The 22005-nt window shown below is 35.1% G+C and overlaps 1 protein-coding gene across 4 annotated transcripts in view; it reads left to right on the plus strand.

Annotated features, from left to right (window-relative positions):
- Positions 1-22005, plus strand: part of CATSPERE (catsper channel auxiliary subunit epsilon) — a 244006-nt gene that overhangs the window by 3087 nt on the left and 218914 nt on the right. For 2 of the 4 annotated variants that reach the window (XM_037822416.1, XM_037822373.1), the window contains exons 2-5: positions 5225-5273; positions 8171-8244; positions 17796-17865; positions 19210-19280. Coding sequence is in view for 2 of the 4 variants with exons in the window: in XM_037822373.1 (XP_037678301.1) it covers positions 5225-5273; positions 8171-8244; positions 17796-17865; positions 19210-19280 (264 nt within the window). In the remaining 2 variants the exon portion in view is untranslated. Of the gene's footprint in view, positions 1-1879; positions 4479-5224; positions 5274-8170; positions 8245-17795; positions 17866-19209; positions 19281-22005 lie in introns of those variants that run through there. The other 2 variants (XM_037822378.1, XM_037822384.1) reach the window with 2 other exon arrangements.

The raw sequence follows: 22005 nt of genomic DNA on the forward strand, positions 1-22005 counted from the left end.
AGATGTTGGACTTCCCCACCTGGGCTATTGCTGATTTTCCCGCAAACATTAGGGACTGCCCATTTAGTGGGCTGAGTCCTCAATCTGGGGGCTTTCCCTTGTGGAGCTAGTTGCTGCAAGGGAGAGGCTAAACCCAATTAGAATTGTGCTTAGGCATGCCCCCCCCCCACCTCGACAGTCTCTTTGTTGCTCAGATGTGGCCCTCTCTCTCTCTAAGGCCACTGAGCAGGTGAATTCACTACTCTCCCCCCTACATAATACCCAGGGTTGTAAATACCCCTGGCAACACAGGAAATGACTGCTGGATATGAGCCTGGAACAAGCACTGTGAGACTGAGAGAATCCTCAACCAAAAGGGGGAAGAGAGATGAAACAAAATAAGGTTCCAGTGGCTGAGAGATTTCAAATGGAGTCAAGAGGCCACTCTGGAGGGTATTTTTCTGTGCTACATAGATAACACTTGTTAGTTTTTAAGTGAGTTGGAATGGATAGAGGGAAATACCTGAAGCTTCCAAAGTGCAACACAGTGACCTTGATTCTTGAAGATGACTGTATAAGTATATAGTTTGCACAGTGTGACTGTGTGATTTTGAAAACCTTGTGGCTTGCACTCCCTTTATCCAGTGTATGGACAGATGAGTGGAAAAACGGGGACAAAAATTACATGAAGAATAGGGTGGGATGGAGGGAATAGATTTAGGTGTTCTTTTTTGGTTTCTATCTTTATTTTGGTGTAAGGAAAAGGTTCAAAAATTGATTCTGGTGATGAACGCACAACTATATGATGGTGCTGTGAATGACTGTACACTGTGGATAACTATAGGGTGTGTGACTGTATCTCAAACTGTATTTTAAAAAAAGTAAATGAACAATGGGGGGAGAAGGAGAATGGGATGTTTTGAATGTTGTTTTAATTTTTATTTTTATTTTATTTTTGGAGTAATGAAAATGTTCAAAGTTTGTGGTGATGAAAGCATAACTGTATGATGATACTGTGAACAACTGATTGTACACTTTGAATGATCTGGGACACCTCTGTCACATAGAAGGCATATGGCTGGTGTCTGCTGGTCCTTCTTTCCCGAGTTTTGTTGCTTTCAGCTTCTGGCTTCAGTGGCTTCCTCTCAGCTTCTCTGGGACTTTTTCTGTGAGGGTCTCTTAATTTCATCTCTTAGCTTCTCTGTCACTTTTATCCTCTTATAAAGGACTCGAGTAGGAGGATTTAAAACACATCTTGAGTGGGGTGGGTCACATTTCACTTGAAATGTAATCAAAAATTTCCACCTACAATAGATCTGTACCCACAGGAATGGATTTAAAGAACCTGGCCGTTTGTAGGGTACATAACAGCTCCAAACTAGCACTGATATCCCTAACAGCACTGCTTTGCTGCATTTCATAAAAACTGATATGTAATCTTTCATTCACTTCTAGATAATTTTAGCTTTAATTATTAGTTCTTCTGTAACCCTTGAATTATTTAGCAGTTTTTTTTTAAATTCCAAAATATGGAAGGATTTTATCTTTTTGTTATAACTTCACCATTAATTGAACTTTAGAGAGTATGGTCCATAAGACAGTTACTCTTTGAAATTTGTTTAGACTTGCTTTATGGCGTAGACCAATTTTTAAAATATTTCATGTGTGCTTGAATAGAATGTTTTTCTTTAATAGTCTAGGTCTATTGAGTCAAACTTGTAGAGGATCCTCTTTGTCCCTAAAAATGCTTTTTATCTCAAGGTCTTTTTTTTTTTCTCATAACTTCACCTTACCTTTAGTAGGGTTCGGATTTACTGGGGGAATACTATGCTTCCTGCTATATATAGTTGCCCCATGTGAATGGTTTTGCATATGCTTCTCTCCAATGACCTATCTAGGATCAATTTCTTTTGATTATTTCTTAGATTGGAGAATCTTTTTATAAATATGGTGTTTATACTTTTGTTTCAGGGCTTTCTATTGTATATAGGATACAACTGTTTTTTTGTTTGTTTGCTTTGTCAAATCTGAGAGATTTTGTATTTAATAGTCCCTTCCTGACTTCACTTTTTTCCTCCCTACCCAACTTATAGAGTATGATTCTCTAGGTCAATCACTTTTTCCCAAATCCCTTACCTATTCACCCTACTAGTATGCACTTCTGGCAAACCCAGAGGTGCATTCATTTACATTTATCTGATCGCTATAATGCTTGGTCGTATCCCAACAATTTTCTTATTTTTTTTCATTTTTATGCTTTTTGAAGTTACATTAAAATTTTTTCAAAATTTTATTAGATTGATTAGCTTTTCTTTTTCCTTTTGTTCTCTTTGTGTTTGGCTCTGAGATGTGAGAGTACTTCTGCCTGTCCTAAAGACCCAGAGTTGGGGTTGACAATATCTATAAATATTTGGGAGGGGGGATAGCCTGGCAGAGAAGGATAAGTTTACAGAATAAGCCTTAGAAATTAGTTAAGGGAGGATAGTGTTTCTGAAAGGAAGTATTATCACAGAGAGAGGAATTTAGAGGACTAAAATTTTTAAAATGAATTTTCTTACTAAAAAATTATTGGTCACCTTTTCTTCAGTCTTTCAGTATGGTGGTACACAAATCGAATGGGTTGAATAGTGATTTGGATATGAGGAAAGAGATGTTTTAAGGGTAGACTTGTCCTTAAAATAATGCAGTGAGGAAAAATATTTTTTTTTAAACTTTTTTCACCTTCCGTCTTTTTTTTTAATTAGAGCAGTTTGCAGGCTTACAGAAAAATCATGAAGAAAGTATAGAATTCCCATATACCCCCCTACACACACACACACACACACACACACACACAAATGCAGTTTTCCCTATTAATATTTTACATTGGTGTGATATCTTTGTTTTAATAGATGAAACATTACTATTATTATATTATTAACTATAGTCCATAGTTTATATTAGAGTTCACTATTTCTGTTGTACAGTCCTATTTTGGTAACATATGTACAACCTTAAATTAATCATTTTAGCCACTTTCAAGTACAAAATTCAGTGATGTTACATACATTCACAATGTTGTATGGAAAAAGAGTTTAAGGGTAGATTTATTCTTTAAAATAGTGCATTGAGGAAAGAGATTTAAATTGTATTCTTGTCCTTAAAGATAGTATACTAGCTAGACTCACACTGGGTCAAGGTGTTCTTTTTTTCTTAAGAAGACAGGGATTTGAGCATTTGCTAGGTAGAACTACTACAAAAGAGAAGGTTGAATATACTGGAAAAAGAATAGCTCTTAGAACAAGGATTATTCATGAACATAAACAGAATGTCTACTGAGTTTGAAGGGAGGATTATTATGGATGAAGATAATGAAAGTTTTTTAGGTAAGTGTGGAGTTGGGCCAAAAATTTGAAGAAATTCAGCCAAATAGACACTTATTTTCTTTGTAAAATATAAGTTCATCTGATCTTAATAACCAGTTTCCAGCAACTTAGCCATGGATCTGGTTAAATTGACCATAGGTTGAGGGTTTGCCAGATGTTTATACTATTAGGATGAATAGATAAAGGATGAAAGAGAAAATCATTTACCCAAAGAACCATATTCATAGGCTGGTTGGATAGAGAAAACAGTGAAGCCAGGAAGGGACTTATCTATTGGGAGAAGGAAAGGATAAAGGTTAAGAATGCTCTTTGATTTTGAAGAACTGGTATAGTGGGAATTCATTAGAGAGAATAGGAAAGATACACTGTTGTGGTCCAGAGCAAGATGATGGTGACATTGTCCTTTTCATTTAGAAATGGTGTCAGCACATGGTCTATCTGCACACTCCACACTCATGGGCTGCTCAGGTCCATTTCCAACAATAATATATTAAATATTTGGCATAATCAGGAAAGCCAGGATGAGAAGGAGTTAACTTAGTTGTCTGGGAGTAAATTAATAAATATTACTTCTTTAACTAGTGTTCCCTCCGTACCCTGTCCCCAACCCTAGTGGGGGACAAAGAACCTGGGGGGGCAGGAGGAGGGCTTGCCAGGAGATTAGTTTAACTCATTTAACTACCAAGTTTTATTCACAAATTAAATTACGTACTTTAACCTTATAAATTAAAAACAAAATCTGTTTCTTGTGTGTTTTTTCTCCCTTCTGAGGATGCCACCTTTATTTCATAATGAAAAGGATTTTATATTAGATTCATGAGAAGTGGTTGCACACTTGCTTGAGAAAAGCCTTTCATGCAAGTTATTTCATTTTAATTTATAGGGATGTGTAAAAACTCATGGACATATTTTCTTATTATATAAATATATAATGAGTTATTTATAATGTGTTTCATTATCAGTGACTGACATCTGTTAAAAATGAGAATTCGGAGTGCTACTGAGGCTTACATAATTCTGATAAAGGAGTTACGTAATGGTATCCCAGCAATTTGTGTGTACATGCACACACACACACAAAATATGCCTTTGATTTTATGATTTTAGGGATGGAGCAATTACAATGGCAATAAGGTATGTAATGTAGACATAGATTATTGAAGCAAAGGGAAGGAGAAGGAATTTTGAGATTATGCTTTTTGATCTATCTTGCCTAATATGAAAGCCATAAGCTACATGTGGCTACTGAGCACTTAAAATGTGACTAGTATGAATTGAGATGTATGGTAAGTATAATATATAAGCTGGATGTCAAGGACTTAGTATGAAAAAAAAGTAAAATAAATAATTATTTTATATTTGTCAGATGTTGAATATATTATTAAAATTAATTTCACCTGTTTCTTTTTGCTTTTATAAATGTAGCTACTAGAAAATTTAAAATTACATAGGTGACTTACATTATGTCTCTGTTGAACAGCACTGTTTTAGATAGGTCATATAGACAGAAAATAAAGTTACCTTGGTTGATAGAAAGAACTGCTAATGAACAAGAAGTCACAGAAATAGTTGCTCTTTAATTCAGTGTTCCACATGAGAAATACCATTTTTTGGAATTTCAATCTGTATTAATTTTAACTTGACTTATAATTAAGAGAGTTAGAGCCAATATTCTTCAACACTACATTTCTTCTACCTACGTTAGCAGGTAGAAGTCACTGAAATCCTCTATTGTAGCCTTGATTACATTTTCTGGGAAGGTGCTTAGGCAGAAATATAGAGCTTTTGGTAGCCTAGGCATTCCCTGACCATGTATAGAATGTCTCTTATTTAGAGGAGAAATTAGTTTTAATATTCATATTTGAACTTTTCCTCCACAGGTTTTACACTAACAGCCCAAACTACCGCATTTTTAGTACCAGAAGTATAGTAAGTGTTTAATTTTTCTTTTAAAACTATAGTTAAGTATTTAATTTTTTTCCTGGACCTTGGATCAGAGGGCAAAGTAAATCATATTACATTTTATGGCACAGTATCTCTATTAGTTTTATTTCATTTCCTTTCCCCCTTCCCTCCGTTCCCATTTGCATTCCTACTATAAGTAGACGTATTAACATGGTGAATTAAATGAATAGATTTGCTCGTAATGAATCATCGTTGCATTTCAAAAAATAACCCTACTTGGTCCCAATGTATTATTATTTTAATATGCTTCCAGATTCTCTGGTTAATATTTTATTTAGTATTCTTTTATCAATATTCATAAGTGGGATTGGTCCAGCTTAGCATCTCTCAATGGGGATGCTATTGAAATTTTGGACAGGAAATTTTTCATTGTGTGAGACTATTCCCTGCTTTGCAGAATGTTTTGCTTTCCTGGTCCTCAATTACTAAATGATACTAACTTCCTAAGGCACATGTTGACTATAGCACCTCTCCACATTTCCAAATGCCCCCTAAACAAGGCAGGATTCAACCAGTATGCACCCATGCAGCAAACTGCTGGGTATCCACTTGGATTTGTCAGTGTGTATGCTGTACAAATTGTTAAATACTTTTAATATTATCCCTTCTCCTTAATAGAGCAGATAGCAGTCAGAGTTCAACCAGGAAAGTAGAAATGACATTGAGTATTTCAACTACAAATAGGTTTATTACAGAGAATTAGATACTCACAAAAGTGTTAGAAGGGCCAGAAAAGTAAGAGTCTGGTGAACCCCCACTAGCTTTTGATTTCACTAGTGGGAGTCAGAAGCTGCTCCTTTCTCCCAGAAGTCAGGAACTTGAGGAAATTGCTGCCCATGCCACAAGTTTATCCTAGTGCCTAGGGGAAATAGTAGTCAGTAGATAGAATGTAAATACTTCTGCAAAAACAGCTCATCTTTGAAGGCTACACTTTTCTTTTTATTTTAAATTCAGTTTTATTGAGATATATTCACATACCATACAATGATCCATGGTGTACAATCAACTGTTCACAGTACCATCATATAGTTGTGCATTCATCACCCCAATCTATTTTGGAACATTTTCCTTACACCAGAAAGAATCAGAATAAGAATAAAAAATAAAAATAAAAAAGAACACCCAAATCATCCCCCCCATCCCATCCTATTTTTCATTTAGTTTTTGTCCCCTCCTCATTTTTCTACTTATCCATCCATACACTGGATAAAGGGGGTGTGATCCACAAGGTTTCACAATCACACTGTCACCCCTTGTAATCTACATTATTATACAGTCTTCTTCAAGAGTCAAGGCTACTGGGTTGGAGTTTGGTAGTTTCTAGCTATCCCAATACATTAAAACCTAAAAAGTGTTATCTACATAGTGTGTAAGAATATCCATCAGAGGGACCTCTCGACTCCATTTGAAATCTCTCAGCCACTGAAGCTTTATTTTGTTTCATTTCACATCCCCCTTTTGGTCAAGAAGATTTTGTCAATCCCATGATCTCCAAAGGAAAAAAAAACACTTACTGTAGAATCTCAAATTGAAATTTCCTGTGCAGCATTATAAAATATTTTATATTTAACGAGAAAAAGGAACTTGCAGGCACCACATGAAGCATCCACAGCAGGTATACAATTGAAAACTAATAAAATAAGCCTAGCTTGTTGGCTGATGTAGGTACTAATAGCATCTGAATTTTAGCATTGGCCTTGATTATACATAGGAGGTGGAGCAGTCATCTCCATTTAATAAATCATTGTCAATTTTATAATGTTTCAAACCCATTCATTGTTGATAGCCTCCACATTTGTATGGTTAAGTCATTGTTGCTATGTTTCTTATCCATGACCATGTTATTTTTATATCCCCTTCATTTGTGGATTCTTAAGATGTTTGCAGAAGGTTCATCATGTACCCCAATACAGAGTCACTCCCTCTTAACTGCCTTTTCTATCACCAATACGCTTTAAAAAAAATAAAATGCACAAACAACAAGCAGTTACAGCGGCCAATTCCTCAAATGCCCAGAGCAAAACTGTAGCATGCTAAAGAAAGTTATGTGTATGTAATAGCTGGAGATGGTATATGGTCCAGAGTTCATCATAAAATATATTCTTTTCTGAGCATTCCCTCTATTTCTCTAACCCAAATATATGCATTAGAATGTAGCAAAACCCTTTAGAAACTTCACTTAGCCAACTGCAAACTTATTTGTTGCCACAAATGCAAAGGGATAGGATGTGAACCTGGATATCACAAAGAGCTCTTTAGTCACTTCAATTGGTTACAGAACACAAAAGGAAATTTTGAGAAATTGGGTTCCCACTTTAGCTGAAGAAGAGGACTGGTGCTGAGACTGAGACTGAGGATATTAGAAAGTTAGGAAGCAAATCAGTATGCTTCAGGAGGAGAAAGAGAGAATTTATAAATCAAAGAATATGGAGATGGGGAAAAAGTAGCTTTAGAAATAAGGAAAGGGTGACTGATAAAATTACAATGATAGATATATAGTTAGTGATATATGGTTAATAGAATCCCAGAAGTGACTTGGTTTTAAGTAAAGGATGGTATCTCATTCACTTTCTATACCCAGAACCTACTACAGGGCCAGTCACATCCTAGGTGCTTAAGAGATTGTTTTTGAAGTAAAATGAAATAAAATCCTTATAGTTTTTGAGGAGACTACTGAAGTGTCTGAAAGGTTAAGTTACTTTTCCTTTGTTAATTACAATTTCAAAGGAATCACTTTGAGTTATTCTTCCTTTAAATAACAAAGTACTCATAAAATTGAAACCTAAGAACTGAGCACTGAAATGAAAATTTTTGAGCACATATTTTTTTTGTTGTTTTAACTATTTTGCCTTCTTTTTTAGATTAAAGTAGAGTATGAGGGAACATTATTTTCTGAGTGGGATGTGCCAGCAAGCTGTCATATAAAAAACAAGAGGTAAGATTTTTAGTGTGAATGTTAATGTATGTGTTTATTTACATGTAAAAAAGCATTCGTATACTGTGGAGATTCAAATTCAACACTTTGATGTAATGTCTATTTCCTCCCTTTATGAAAAGAAGACAAAATCACTTTGAAAATAGGATAGAAATAAAATATTGCTATATTTTTTATTTACACAATTGAAGTTTTTAGGCTTAAAAAGTAAAAGAGGTGGGTGTGACATTACCAAGATAGCAAAAGGAGATGCTCTAGGATTTTGTCCCTCCACCAAAGTATTTTTTTTTAATTCATTTTTATTGAGATGTATTCACATACCATGCAGTCATACAAAACAAAGCATACATTCAATTGTTTACAGTACCGTTATATAGTTGTGCTTTCATCACCAAAATTAATTTTTGACATTTTCATTACCACACACACAAAAATAATAAGAATAAAAATTAAAGTGAAAAAGAACAATTAAAGTAAAAAAGAACACTGGGTGCCTTTTTTTTTTTTCTTCCCCCATTTTTCTACTCATCCATCCATAAACTATACAAAGGGGAGTGTGGTCCTTATGGCTTTCCCAATCACATTGTCACCCCTCATAAGCTACATTTTTATACAATCGTCTTCAAGATTCATGAGTTCTGTATTGTAGTTTGATAGTTTCAGGTATTTACTACTAGCTATTCCAATTCATTAGAATCTAAAAAGGGTTGTCTATATTGTGCGTAAGAATGCCCACCAGAGTGACCTCTTGGCTCCTTTTGGAATCTCTCTGCCACTGAAGCTTATTTCATTTCCTTTCACATCCCCCTTTTGGTCAAGAAGATGTTCTCCATCCCACGATGCGGGTCTAGATTCCTCTCCGGGAGTCATATTCCACGTTCCCAGGGAAATTCACTCCCCTGGGTGTCTGATCCCACGTAGGGGGGAGGGCAGTGATTTCACCTTTCAAGTTGGCTTAGCTAGAGAGAGAGGGCCACATCTGAGCAACAAAGAGGCAATCGGGAGGAGGCTCTTAGGCACAACTATAGGCAGGCCTAGACTCTCCTCTGCAGCAGCAGTCTTCCCAAGGGCAAATCCTGTGGAAGAGGGCTCAATCGACCAAACCACCAGTCCCCTATGTCTGTGAGCACATTAGCAACCATCGAGGTGGGGAAGCCCAACACCCCTGCATTCTCCACCAGCTCCTCAAGGGGGCTCTGCATATTTTTTTCTTTTTTTTTTTTTTAATTAACTCTTTTTTTTTTTAATCAACTATATAAAAAAAATTTTTTTAAACATACAATAAAAAAAAACATTTCAAACAAACCATAACGAGGAAGAAAAAAACAACTAACCTAAGATGACTACTTTACTTCCAACATGTTCCTACTCTACCCCAAGAAAGTTGCCTAATATAGCAACATCTCTGTGAACTTGTTCCTAACATACCCATCAGAAATTAACAGACCATAGTCATTCCTGGGCATTCCCAGAACATTAAATTTACCCACAATAGCTTATCTGTTTTTATTGGGTTATCATTCCCCCTTCCTTAATTGCTCTCTATCGCTAGTTCCCCTACATTCTACATTATAAACCATTTGTTTTACACTTTTCAATGTTCAAATTAGTGGTAGCATATAATATTTCTCTTTTTGTGCCTGGCTTATTTCGCTCAGCATTATGTCTTCAAGGTTCATCCATGCTGTCATATGTTTCACAATATCGTTCCTTCTTACAGCCGCATAGTATTCCATCATGTGTGTATACCACATTTTATTTATCCACTCATCTGTTGAAGGACATTTGGGTCTTTTCCATCTCTTGGCAATTGTGAATAATGCTGCTATGAGCATTGGCGTGCAGATTTCTGTTTGTGTCACTGCTTTCAGATCTTCCGGGTATATACCGAGAAGTGTAATCGCTGGATCAAACGGTAACTCTATATCTAGTTTTCTAAGGAAGTGCCAAACTGACTTCCAGAGTGACTGAACCATTATAGTCCCACCAACAATGAATGAGACTTCCAATTTCTCCACATCCTCTCCAGCATTTGTAGTTTCCTGTTTGTTTAATGGCAGCCATTCTAATCGGTGTGAGATGGTATCTCATTGTGGTCTTAATTTGTATCTCTCTAATAGCTAGTGAAGCTGAACATTTTTTCATGTGTTTCTTGGCCATTTGTATTTCCTCTTCAGAGAACTGTCTTTTCATATCTTTTGCCCATTTTATAATTGGACTGTCTGTACTATTGTCATTAAGTTGTAGGATTTCTTTATATACGCAAAATATCAGTCTTTTGTCAGATACATGGTTTCCAAAATTTTTTTCCCATTGAGTTGGCTGCCTCTTCACCTTTTTGACAAATTCCTTTGAGGTACAGAAACTTCTGAGCTTGAGGAGTTCCCATTTATCTATTTTTTCTTTTGTTGCTTGTGCTTTCGGTGTAAGGTCTAGGAAGTGGCCGCCTAATACAAGGTCTTGAAGATGTTTCTCTACATTATCTTCTAGGAGTTTTATGGTACTATCTTTTATATTGAAGTCTTTGATCCATTTTGAGTTAATTTTTGTGTAGGGTGTGAGGTATGGGTCCTCTTTCATTCTTTTGGATATGGATATCCAACTCTCCCAGCCCCATTTGTTGAAAAGACTATTATGTCCCAGTTCAGTGGCTTTGGGGGCCTTATCAAAGATCAGTTGGCTGTAGATCTGGGGGTCTATCTTCAAATTTTCAATTTGATTCCATTGATCAATACGTCTATCTTTGTGCCAGTACCATGCTGTTTTGACAACTGTGGCTTTATACTAAGCTTCAAAGTCAGGGAGAGTAAGTCCTCCCACTTCGTTTTTCTTTTTTAGAGTGTTTTTAGCAATTCAAGGCATCTTCTCTTTCCAAATAAATCCACTGAAGTTTTAAACAATGAAAACAGGCAGAATCATCTTTCTCAGAACCTTGGAAAACAGTAAAAGATTTCAGTAACATAAGGAGCCCTGAAGCAAGTAAAGACAACTTAAAAATGGTAGGAAACCTTGTGGTGCTATTGCTGGGCCTCTCCCCACACCCTCCCTGTCTCAGTGCAGAGCCAGTCTATGCTCCCATTGTGGGTCCTTGGTCCTGGTTCCAGAGGGAGTAAAGTAATCCTTATGCACACTAGGCTGCATGTATGTCTGTACTAGTTTGTCTGATGGCAGCATAAAAGGACATTTGCTGCAGGCTGATAATCTGAGAACTTGCCCAGCACATAGAAGTTGTCTGCAGGGCAGCTAATACACTGTAAGAAAGCAATCACATCACAGCTGCATAGAGCAAAGGATTATTGGCTTTAAGAAACACAATACAGCATCTGCAACCAGGATCAAAGCTTTTCTAATGGGAAAAGAGGACATTTGGGTCCTTGTAAACACTTATACTCTTAAGGACTGTAAGGACCCTATGTTTCTGCTTCAGGCTGTTCTTTACTCCCACTGTTATGACAGATAAGCGCTCAAGGAAAGCACTTGCACAGGTTAATCTGCAAAGACTGAGAAAGCTGTTTTCTCTCTTTCTCTCTTTTTCTGTCTCTCTTTCTCTCTTTCTCTCTCTCTTTCTTCCTTCCTTCCTTTCATTTTTTGGTAGCTGCTGGCATTCAAGGAAATCTCATTCATAATATTAGCTGGATTCAGACTTAAGAAACAGAAAGCTCAGTACTAAATTCCAGAGATAACACATTAAAATATTCAAATATCCAGTGATTGCAAGGCATGCAAAGAAATGTGAAACACTGACGTATGCAAAGGAGCAAGAAAAGACATTAGAAACCATCAGTGAGGCATACCAGACTTTGAACATTATCAAAGACTTAAAAATTGTCTTATGTATGATAAAAAAGCTAAAGGGCAACATGAATAAGAACTAAAGGAAAATGATAAACAAAAATAGAATTTCAATAAACAGATAGAAATCATAGAAATATTGGAGCTGAAGTCCACAGTAACTTAAATAATACACTCCCTAGAGGGGTTCAACAGCATATTGGAGCTGGCAGAAGTATGAATCTGTGAACTTGAAGATAAGACAATTGAAATTATTCAGTCTGAGGGGAAGAAAGAAAGAGTAATGACGAAAAGTGAATATAGCCTAAGAGACCTGTGGGACACCATCAAGCATACCAATATACACATTGTGGGAATCCCAGAAGGAGAGGAGAGAGATAGAGGAAGGAACAGAAAAAATATTTGACAAAATAGTGATTGAAAACTCCAAAATTAATAAAAAAGACCCAAACATATACAAGAATCTTAATGAAGTCTAAACAGGATAAATTCAAAGACAGTCACATGGAGACACATTATAATCAAATGGTTGAATGTCATAGACAAAGAGAGAATCCTGAAAGCTGCAAGAGATAAATAATGTGTCAGGTACAAGGAAACTCCAATAAAACTAAGTGATGATTTCTCATCAGAAGCAATGGCGGCAAGAAGGCAATGGGGTGAAAGGAAAAGATTGTCAACCAAGAATCATATATCTGGCAAAACTCTCTTTCAAAAATGAGGGAGAGATTAAAACATTACCAGATAAACAAAAGGTGAGGAGTTTGTTTCACTACTAGACCAGCCCTTCTGGAAATGCTAGAGAGAATTTGCAGGCTGAAAGGAAAGAATACTAGCCAATAGACTGAAGGCATATGAAAAATAAAGATCTCCAGTAAAGGTAAAAACATGGATAAATGTAAATGTCAGTATTATTGTGTTTTTGGTTTGTAACTTCAATTTTTACTTCTTACAGTATCTAAAACGCAAATGCACAAAAGGAAGGCTAAATCATGATGAAATTTGTGACAACAATATAAAGGTGGGGAGGAGGACACAATAGGAACATAGTTTGACAACAATATAAGGGTGGGGAGAAGAAGAGGGATAGAAACTAGTGACATTAAGTCAGTATCAAATCAAAAGAGATTATTATAAATTTAGGATGTTAAATTTAAGCCTCATGGTAAGCACAAAGAAAATATCTGAAAAATATACACAGAAGGAAATGAAAAGAGATTCTCAAGAGTTCATTACAAAAGATCAGCTAAATACAGATGAAGGCAGAAGTGGAAGAACTGAGAGAGAAAAAAAGGGATAAGTCTTATAGAAACAAAGAGAAAATGGGAGAATTATGTCCTGCATTATCAGTAGATATTTAAATGTAAATGAGTTAAACTCTCTAGTCAAAAGGCAGAGATTGGCAGAGTGGATAAAAAAACGTGATCCAACTACATCCTGTCTCAATAGGCTCACCCTAAATTTAAAGACACAAAAAGGTTGAAAGTGAAATAATGGAAAAAATTATTCCATGCAAATAGCAATCAAAAGAGTGGGGGAAACTAACTAATATCATATAAAATAGACTTTGAGTGAAAAACTGTTATAAGGGACAGAAAAGGACACCATATATTGATAAAAGGATTAATTCAAGACTATGTAATAATCAAAAACATATATGCACCTAAAAATAGATCCCCAGAATATATGAAGCAAACAGTGAAAGATTGCAAGGGAGAAATGGACAATTCTATATTAATAGTGGGAGATTTCTATGCACTACTTTCAAAAATAGACAGGATATCTAGACAAAAGATCATTAAGAAATAGAGGACTTAAACAATACTATGTGAACTAGACCTCACAGACATATCATTGATAGACAGAACACTTTATCCAACAACACCAGAATATATATTCTTCTCAAGTACACATAGATCAATCTCTAGAAAAGACCATATGTTAAGCTACAAAACAAGTCTCAATAAATGTGAAAAGATTGAAATTATTCAGTATATATTCTCCAACCACAATGGAATGAAGCTAAAACTCAATTACAGGAGAGAACTGGAAAATTCACAATTATGTGGAATTAAACAGTACAGTTTAAACAACTGGTGGGTCAAAGAAGAAATCAAAAGAGGAATTAGGAAATATCTTGAGGTGAATGAATATGAAAATACAACATACCAAAACTTACTAACCTCACACCTGGAAAAACTAGAAAAAGGAGAACAAAATAAACCTAGAGTGAGCAGAAAAAAGGAAATAATAAAGATTAGAATGGAGAAAATGAAATAGAGAATAGAAAACAACAGACAGAATCAATGAAACCAAAAATTGGTTCTTTGAAAAGATCAGTAAAATTTACAAACCTTAGGCTAGACTGACAAAAAAAAAAAAAAAAAAAGAGGGTGCAAATAATCATAAATGAAAGGGGAGACATTACTAGTGACCTTACAGAAATAAAAATGATTATAAGAAGACACTATGAACCACTGTACACCAACAAATTAGATAACCTAGATGAAATGGACAAATTCCTAGAAATACAGAAATACCTAAACTGATTCAAGAAGTACAAGATCTCAACAGACCAATAAGAAGCAAAGAGATTGAATCAGTTTTCAAAATCTCCCAACAAAGGGAAGTCCAGGACCAGATAGCTTCACTGGTGAATTTTACCAAACATTAAAAGAACAACTAACAACAACCCTGCTAAAGTCTTCCAAAAAATTGAAGAGGAGAGAACACTTCTCAACTCATTCTATGAGGCCAGCATCACCCCAATACCAAACCCAGATAAAGATATCTCAAGAAAAGAAAATTACAAACCAATATCACTTATGATTGTAGATGCAAAAATTCTCAACAAAATAATTGCAAATTGAATCCTACAGCACCTTAAAAGAATTATACACCACCACTAAGTGGGATTTATTCCAGAAATTGAATGGTTCAACATAAGAAAATCAATCCATGTAATATATATTAATAGAAGTAAAGAAAAGAACCACATGATCTCAATTCATGCGGAAAAGGCATTTGAAACAATGCAGCATTCATGATTGATGAAAACATTCAGAAAACTAGGAATAGAAGGGACCTCCCTCAGCATTATAAAGGACATATGAAAAACCTGCAGCAACATCATGTTTAACAGTGAAAGACTGAAAGCATTCTCTCTAAGATCAGGAACAAAACAAGGATGTTCACTTTCACCACTGATATTAAACATTGTACTGGAAGTTCTAGCCAGAGCAATTAGGCAACAAAAAGAAATAGAAGGCATCTAAACTGGAAAGGAAGAATTAAGACTATCCCTATTCACAGCTGACATGCAAATGAACTTATGTTTTTATATATAGAAAATCCTTAGTAATCTATCAGAAAGTTACTAGAGCTAATAAGCAAATTCAGCATAATGGTAGGATACAAGGTCAGCAGGCAAAAATCAGTGGTATTTCTATACGCCAGCAGTGAGCAATCCTAAATGGAAATGAAGGAAATAATTCCATTTGCATTAGCAACTAAAAGAATAAAACATCTAGAAATAATTTTAAACAGGGATGTAAAGGACTTGTACAGAGGAAACTACAAATGAGTACTGAAAGATATTAAAGAAGACAAATAAATAAATGGAAAGATATTTCATGCTCATGGATTGAAAGACTTAATATCTTTAAGATGTCAATAATATTTAAAGCCATTTACAGAGTTAATGCAATCCCATTGAAAATTTCAACAGCCTTTCAAACAGAAATGGAAAAGATAATCATCAAATTCATATGATAAGGCGAGGGGCTTCAAATAGCCAAAATCAACTCGAAAAAGAAAAACAAATTGGGAGGACTCACATTTCCTGATTCCAAAATTTATTACAAAGCTACAGTAATCAAAACAGCACAAGGACAGACATACAGACCAATGAAATAGAATTAAAAGTTCATAAATAAATCCACACAACTATGGCCAATTGTTTTTGGCAAGGGTATCAAGTCTACTCAATGGGGAAAGGAGTCTCTTCAACAAATGGTGCTTGGGAAACTGGATATCCACCTGCAAAAGAATGAAATTGGACGCCTCCCTCACACCATAAGCAAAAATTAATATCAATCAAAGTCTGAAATATAAGAGCTAAGACTATACAACTCTTAGAAAAACAGCATAGGGAAATATCTTCAGGACCTTGTATTAGGCAATGGATTCTTAGATATGACACCAATAGCACAAGCAACAAAAGAAAAAATAGGTAAATTGGAAACTTTGTCAAAATTAAGAACTTTTGTACATCAAAAGACATTATCAAGAAAGTGAAAAGTCAACCTACAGAACAGGAGAAAATATTTGGAAATCATGCATCTGATAAGGGATTATTATCCAAAATATATAAAGAACTCCAGAAACTCAACAAGAAAGACAAACAACCCAATTAAAAAGTGGACAAAGAACCTCAATAAACATTTCTTCACAGAAGATATGCAAATGTCCAACAAGCACATGAAAAGATGCTCACTATCATTAGCCACTAGGGAAATGCAAATCACATCCACAATGAGATAACACTTCAAACTCACTAGGATGGAGACTGTTAAAAAAAAAAAAAAAAACTAAAATAGTATGTGCTGTCAAGAATATGGGAGAAATACGATCCCTTTTACATTGTTAGTGGGAATTTAAAATGTTGTAGCCACTATGGAAAACAGTTTGGCAGTTCTTTAAAACATTAAACATAGAATTGTGATATAACCTGACAATCCCACTTTGAGGTAAATATGCAGAAGAGTTGAAAGCAGGGACTCAAACAGGATGTTTGTATTACCAATGTTCATAGCAGCATTAGTTACAATAACAAAAAAGTGGAGGCAACCCAAATGTTCATCAGATGAACGGATAAACAAAATGTGGTATTTACATACAATGGAATATTAGCCTAAAAAGGAATGAAATTCTGATACACGCCACTATATAGATGGACCTTGAAGATGTCATGTTGAGTGAAATAAGCCAGACATAAAAGGAGATAACTGTATGATTCTATATATATGAAATAACTAGAAAATGCAAATTCATAGGGTCAGAAAGTAGAGTCCAGATTACCAGGCATAAGGGTAGGGGGGAATGTGGAGTTAATGCATTATGGAAGCAGGGTCTCTGATGGGATAATGGAAAAGTGTCAGTAATGGATGATGGTGATGGTAGCTCACACTGTGAATGTGAGTAATGCCACTGAATGGTATACTTGGGGATGGCTGAGATGAGAAATTTTATGTTGAATATATGCTGCCACAGTTTTTTAGAGAGAGAAAGAATAAAGAGACAATGACAATTAAATACAATACCTGATCCTGGAATCGGATCTAATAATGGAGGAGAAATTACCCAAAAGGACATTATTGGGACAACATTAAATTTTTTTAACTTGATAATTGTACGTAATATGGTTACATAAGCGAATATCCTTATTCTTAGGAAATATACATGGAATTATTAAATGGTAAAGGGGCATGATGTATGCAACCTACTCTCAAAGATTTATAAAATGAGAGATAGATGAGTGATATGACTTAAGTGACAAAATGTTTAAAGTTGGTAAATCTGGGTACCTGGGTAGGGGTATATTGGCATTCTCTGTATTATTTTTGTATTATGTTTGTGTCGTTCGTGTTAGTGTGAAGTTATTTCAAACTAAAACATTTTTTTAAAGTAGTGGTGAAATTTTCATTAATCTCCTATGTATCTGTAGTTATTTCTCCTTTCCCTCTCTTTCTAAACACTAGCTCACCCACGACAGAATTGAGGTGTTCTTCTGCTGGTGTCCATGTTATAAAACCAGTTGTTACAGGCCCCGTAAGTTGATTTAAATTATAACTTATTAAATCTTGAATAATTTTCCCTGTAAAATTTTATTTTGCCTTTCTTTTGAGATTTTCAACCTAATTTAACCTGTTTTAAGTAGTATCAGTTATAACTATAAAATAGAACTTTTTAAAGTATTGTAAATCTGTCGATTTTTAGATATATCTCATATTATGCATCATCATGTTGTTATGAAGTAATATACGATTTTTACCTTAGCCTTTTTATTAATAAGTATGTTAAAGTTTATGGTGATGACCTTAATGGTAACAGTACTCTCAGACAAATAGATCTTACTTTGCCATACACTCCTACAGTCATACCCAGGATTCAGAGCAATTTTTGCAGATTTGTTTTTTACTCCCCTGTTTTTTCTTCAATTCAAGAGAGCACATATGAATGCAAATGAATGAGAATTATGTTGAATCCTCTCTAGCATACAAAAAAAAAAAAAAAAGAAAAACAAAAGGAAAGAATTTGAAAATTTTGGACTTTAAGAATTAATAACAAAGTACTTTTCACACATCTCGTAACTGGTGTTCCCACACAAGTATGTCTGAAACTATTGTTTTATAGAGTCTATGTGATGAATCCTGCCTTTATTTGGGGGATTTTAGCTTTCTTTTTAATTAGTAGTCTTTGTTTTCAGGGGACATGTAGGCAGAGTGATGTGGGAAAGGCCAGATGAATATTAATTCACTTTTCAATCAAAATAGCATGACAAATATTTGAAATTTTCTTTTCGAGTTCATGCATGTTTACTAGTTTCAAGGACGCAACTCCAAGGACTCTTTTCCCTTTTGTTGTATACTGGGATCCCACACAAATGTGTAATGTTATGAAAAAACTACATGTACATATATACACACATGTGTAGGAATATCTTTTTCATTTATTTATGGTGATATCTGATCCTACACCAATTAAGGAGGTACATTTGACTTTTGAATTACACTCAACAGCTTCCAACTATAACAAACAAAATATCTCCAAACATTGCCACATGTGCCCTGGGGAGCAAAATCACCCCTGGTTGAGAACCATTGAATGAGAGAATTAATTGAATTGTGTTTCAGTGAGGAAGACAAATATGATAGAAACAATATGGATAGAAACCATCTAAACATTTTCTAATTTAGTCACTCTTGGTACTAAATTCTTCATTATGAATGTGGCTAGATAATTGAACTAGTATTACATGTACTTATTCATTACTCTTTCTGTAATCTTAGATAAGTAACTTAGTTCCTCTGTGACTTTTATGCCTGTATCCAAATATGTATTTATTTTAAAGTGAATGCAATACATCATCACTTCTTTTTTATTTTCTTTTAGGAAGAAGAAGAAGAACGCTATTTGTCTGTGGAAAATTCTCGTATTTGCTTTCTGTGGTATTATACAATTCAGTAAGTGTTCCGGTTTGCTAAGGCTGCTGTTATACAAAATATCAGAAATGGATTGACTTTTATAAAGGTGATTTATTAGGTTACATATTTGCAGTTCTAAGGCCATAAAACTCCAAACTAAGGCATCAATAAGAGGATACCTTCATTTAAGAAAGGCCAATTGTGTCTGGAACACCTCTGTCAGCTGGGAAGGCATATGGCTGGCATCTGCTGGTCCTTTCCTCCTGGATTCTAGTTTCCAAATGTTTTTCTCCGAAATGTCTCTGGGCTTCTGTCTCTCTTGGCTTCTGTCTCTCAGCTTCTGTGCATCCTTGCTTATTCTCCCAGAGTGTTTCCTCTCTAAGCATCTGGGGTTCCTCTCTTAGCTTCCCCAGGGCAAACTTTGGGCTAGCCTAGTATCTTAGCCTAGTATCTCCAGACATCTTTCTGTCTGCATCTACAAGCGTCTACAAGCATCTGAGTCTGTGTAGACTTTTAGCTTCTCCTGGGAGTAAACTCTGGATTACATAACTTAGCTTCTCTCCAAAATGTTTCTCTCAGTTTCTCTGAGTTCCTTCTCTCTGTGAGCTCTCTTAAAGGACCCCAGTGATCTAATTAAGACCCACCCAGAATAGGTGGGGTCAGACCTCCATGGAAATGATCTAATCAAAAGGTCTTACCCTAATCAAAAGACCAGTAAGTCTTCCCCTACAAGATTGCATTAAAGAACATGGCTTTTGTGGGGGACTTAATAGATTAAAACCAGCACAGTAAGTAATATAGTACTGAATACAAAGGTTGTTCATGCTTTTTAAAAGTGTTTAGCTTCACCTTTTAATTAACCACAAATTAACTATATTATGGTTTCCATACAAGCTTTCATTCACCAACCAAGATATCCTCAAAAATACAGCCAAACTAATATTGAAGAACAAACAACAAGAATAACAATAGAAACCACTATTTGGACATGTACTTTATATACATTCTCTCTCAATTATAATAATTGTGAGTATTATTATCTCTGATTTATAGATGAGGAAACATAAGTTTGAATAGGTTAAATAATTTGGCCAAAAGTACACAGCTACTGAAATACAGCATTGGAATGACTGGTCTTTCTGACTACAAAGTTATTCTCTTTCCATTACTTTCATTCCAAAAACTCTGTTTGTCTTGGATCACTCTTCAAACCCATTTTAACATGAGACTGAATAAATATAACTAAGAAGGGAAATATGGTATAAGAAAAAAATTACTGCATTACAAAATCATTCAACAAGTAAGAGGTATCAATGAGTCAGAAAATTTTTAAGTATCATAGTCAAGACATAGCCCAAGCATTCTGTAGGATAAGAAAACTATATTATGTGGTCCCTGTCCTCAAGATGACAAAAATCTTAGATTTTTATCTACTCAGAATCTTTTCCTTTGTAGGAAAACTTCACTCCCCTATTCTATTCTATGATAATATTTTTAATTTCGTATGATTTTTTTTAGTACTGATTCTGCAGCTCCACATTTCATTTGACTTGTTATTGAGGAATTGGCACATGACCTGATCAGAATCAATCAGAATACTCATGTCTTCAGTAAAGCATGGTTATTGCTGATAGCTTCATTGTCCTAGTCCACATGCTCCCTTAAAGTCAGATGGTTCTGCAAGTTTTTGTACAATTTTGGGGCTGAAGATCCTGAGACAGATGAAAGTCTTGGAAACTAGTGTTCAGCAACTCCCACCCAGATGCACACATTTAACCATTCCCCTCTATTTCTGCCACCTTCCCAGAGTCTTACCAGGAAGCAAGGATTGAGTCCCTGCCAATCAAGAAACTTCAGGCTTCTGTACTTATTATGGGTTTCAGGGGTGCCAATCACCTAGTTTCCTCCTATGGGTTCTGAACCAATAGAGAAATAGACAAAGGCACATTTGGGGATAAAAATTACTGGCACAACTTGATTTGAGAATAGGACCTGTCTCTGTGGCCAAAGGAGCTACTTTCTACTTCTCCCCATGGGGAGACTTTGGGAACCATCAGAAAACATTTAGAGTGAATTTCATGGGTTACCAATCCTACTTATACATGTTGAGCTCCAAAAGCTGAGACAGAAAGAGATGGGCCTCCAGACTACTCAGATCCAGATATGATCTGTCCATGAAAGCAGGAACAGAAGGAGAATCATCTATCCAGCGTGCAGACTAGCCCAAAAGAGAGAACTCAGTAGGGGCTACAAGTGTTTCTGTTTTATATGTTGTAAAAATTTTCAGTCAATCACCTGTAAACATACCATTTAAGGTATAATGATTAGTCAATACCCATGTATCCACCACCTAAGTCAAGAAATAAAACAAGTACCAAAACCTTAGAATCTCTTTTATACTCTGCTGACTGCATCTTTGATCATTTCCCAAGAGTTAACCACTATCCTGAATACCATATAATGATTTCTTGTTTTTTTTTTAGTTTTACAAAATATATCTGATTCTAATAAACTGTTTAGTTGTGTCAGTTTTTGAATGTTATGTAAATTGAATCACACATATTCTTCTGTGACTTTTTTTCTATATGTCATCTTTTTGAGACTCCTCTCTAAATATTATATTATCTTGTTTAAACAAAATCTTTAGTTCTTTCATTGTGACTGCTGTACTTCCATTGTATGACTATTTTGTCCAGTCTGCTGCTGATATAATTTTTTGTATATTTTTTTTTTTTTGCAATTACAAATGACGTTATGAACAATC

The sequence above is a fragment of the Choloepus didactylus genome, chromosome 2, assembly GCF_015220235.1.
Source record: "Choloepus didactylus isolate mChoDid1 chromosome 2, mChoDid1.pri, whole genome shotgun sequence".
Lineage (NCBI taxonomy): Eukaryota > Metazoa > Chordata > Mammalia > Pilosa > Megalonychidae > Choloepus > Choloepus didactylus.